Source organism: Clupea harengus, chromosome 7 (genome assembly GCF_900700415.2).
Source record: "Clupea harengus chromosome 7, Ch_v2.0.2, whole genome shotgun sequence".
NCBI lineage: Eukaryota > Metazoa > Chordata > Actinopteri > Clupeiformes > Clupeidae > Clupea > Clupea harengus.
Genome location: NC_045158.1, coordinates 14,905,295 through 14,907,794, shown reverse-complemented (window position 1 = coordinate 14,907,794; position 2,500 = coordinate 14,905,295). Strand labels below are relative to the sequence as shown.

The window sequence follows — 2,500 nt, the reverse complement described above, 5'->3', positions numbered from 1 at the left end:
CACACACACATGCACACACACATACACACATACACACACACACACACACACACATGAAAACAACTCACAAAAGCAGCCTAAATAGAAGGCCAGGTTGTGCTTTCTCTCCGCTCATCCACTTTTCACACCGGAGGAAACACTGTCACAAGAGAGGTGACAAGAAGTGTGTTTTTTTTCCATTATGCCCCAAGAGCACTGCAGGAGACAACTATGCCCTTGTATTGAATACAACCCTGTAGTCAGTCAGCCTATTGATAAATCCTCTTTTATTGTGAGGACTGTCCCGTCTCCTTGTCCATCTCTCTGCACCTTTTATTCCTGGCTTGGCACCGGGCTGCCCCTGTTGGCTGAAGTGCCGTGTGCCCAGGAACCGTGTGCAGTGTGGGGGGAGAGAGAGCCGGGGTGCCAGAGCTGGTTCTTGCCAGTCCTCAAAAACAAAATTCCTCCTCATTCTCTGAATCGCTGCTTATTGTCGTTATCAATTAAACCCGCATGAATTGGCTAATTATCCAAATTCTTGAACCGGGACCTACATGGAACGGGGGTGAAGTGGCTCTTTGTGTGCAGAGGAAAAGGAGACGCTCAAATGAACTGGTGGATCCGTACTCTCTTGGCTGAAACTTTTGCAACTCTGTGCGCGTTAGGGTAGAAGAATGGCCCAGCCTTGTGCTTGGCAGCCTCTTTATCCGAGGGGAGGGCATGCCTCGTCTCCTTATCGATCCCCCTGAGCAGAGCCGAGCGGAGAGAGAGGGGGCACAGCCCGTGTGTTGCACCTGCCAAGGGCCATCCGTCAAGGGCTGTTTTGCATGGGGCTTTGGAGTCAGAGAGGCCCAGTGCCCAAAGCAGGTCGTCTAACTTTTTAAAGGGAGATGTGGGCACAAAGGAGATGGAGGCTCAGAGGGAGGGACAGGGGGAGAGAGAGAGAAGTATGTGGGGAGAAGAAGAGAGATGAAGGAGAGAGAGAGAAGTATGTGGGGAGAAGAAGAGTATTGAAGGAGAGAGAGAGAGGGGTGGAGTTAGGTGTGAGATCAGGAGAAGGGGCCCAAAAACAGGGAGTTATCTGTCTAGATATCATCGCTTAAGAACTGGGGCAGGTGGGTCCCGCTGCCTGCCAATGCTTCAGGCCACGATAGGACAGGGTGAGGCTGGGCTTATAATCAGGCTGAAGGAGGGGTTGGTCTGGTCGTCTGCCAGATATATGACATGGCTGGCCAACACACCCACAAATGGCACTGACATCTCTTTATGTATGGCTTTTTGGGGTGACACATGCAAAGCTGTGGGGATATGCTGCACAAACAACTGTACAAGTAGTGGCTGTATGCTGGACGGAAGGAAGCCGTGAGGAGGCGTTATGCACATGCTGATGTACATCGGAAGCTGTCTTTAAATGTATTCAGTAAAGCAAATCTTTCAATGAATCTGTCAATAACATCCTGGAACACACCCAAATGTTTCAGCACAGTACTGTACAATGAATTCCTTCACGCAAACGTTCCCATGCAGGACTTCAGCCAAGCCCCCGAACACACTGCAGACAGAATCAATCAATCGGTGTGTGTGTGTGTGTATAGGTGCATGCTGTGTGTGTGTGTGTGTGTTTGTGTGTGTGTTCCCTGCAGCAAAGATAAATGGGTACAAGAAAAGAATTTTGCACATCTCCTGCCCAACACCCTTTTGTGAAACCTCGCCACCCCATACCTTTTGGGTGACCTGGATGTGGAAGAGAAGGTTCCGGTAGCTGTGTCCATCGTTGATCTGCAGCAGGAGGCTGTCACCGGGGGCGACGGAGCCATCGTGGACGTACTGCACCTGCTCGCGCCACAGCTCCTCTAGCTTGAACTGCGTCAGCGGGCGGTCGCCGTGGAGACGCGTCAGTCGGCCGTGCCGCGGCGGCTCCAGCACCATCAGCAGCACGTCCTGCGGGTTGTCTGGGTCGTCCACCTGCAGAGTTGTCCGGGAGACCACTGCCGACTGACCAGCGTCAACCACCAGGGGCCGGTTGGTCAGCACGACAGGAGGCTACATGAGAGAGAGAGAGAGAGAGAGAGAGAGAGAGAGAGAGAGAGAGAGAGAGAGAGACACACAGAAGGCAGGAGGGTTATACTCTTTCTTCACCTCTTCTGCTGATCCCTTATCCCCTTTTTCCACAGTCTTTCCTTTTCTGTCCCTCTATCTCTGTATCTCTCACTTTTTGAATGGCAGGTTGGGGAATATCTTCACTGGATGACATGAAACTTGTCATCTCCTCCTTCAACTATACAAACACCAGAGAAGCCCAGAGTAGCCAACTTCAGCGGTTTCCATTAACCACTCCACTTAAGCCAAGCAGGCCTTAAGACAGTGAGGATAGCACCGACGACAACACTCAGAAAAGATGCTACACTAACCTCCTTTTTCAACACGCCCTTTGCGTCTAAGCCGAAACGCCAGACCACCCACCAACTCAGCCAGACGCCGTGTGTACCTCAGACTCTTCCACCCCCGTGTTTGAGCCTGA

General features: G+C 51.7%; 1 protein-coding gene across 1 annotated transcript in view; it reads right to left on the bottom strand.

The window, feature by feature from the left end:
• The window catches only part of fras1 (Fraser extracellular matrix complex subunit 1), a 109,196-nt gene that overhangs the window by 31,447 nt on the left and 75,249 nt on the right, over positions 1–2,500 (bottom strand). The window contains exon 29 of the mRNA XM_031570638.2: positions 1,702–2,022. Coding sequence (XP_031426498.1) covers positions 1,702–2,022 — 321 coding nt within the window. The remainder of the gene's footprint in view (positions 1–1,701; positions 2,023–2,500) is intronic.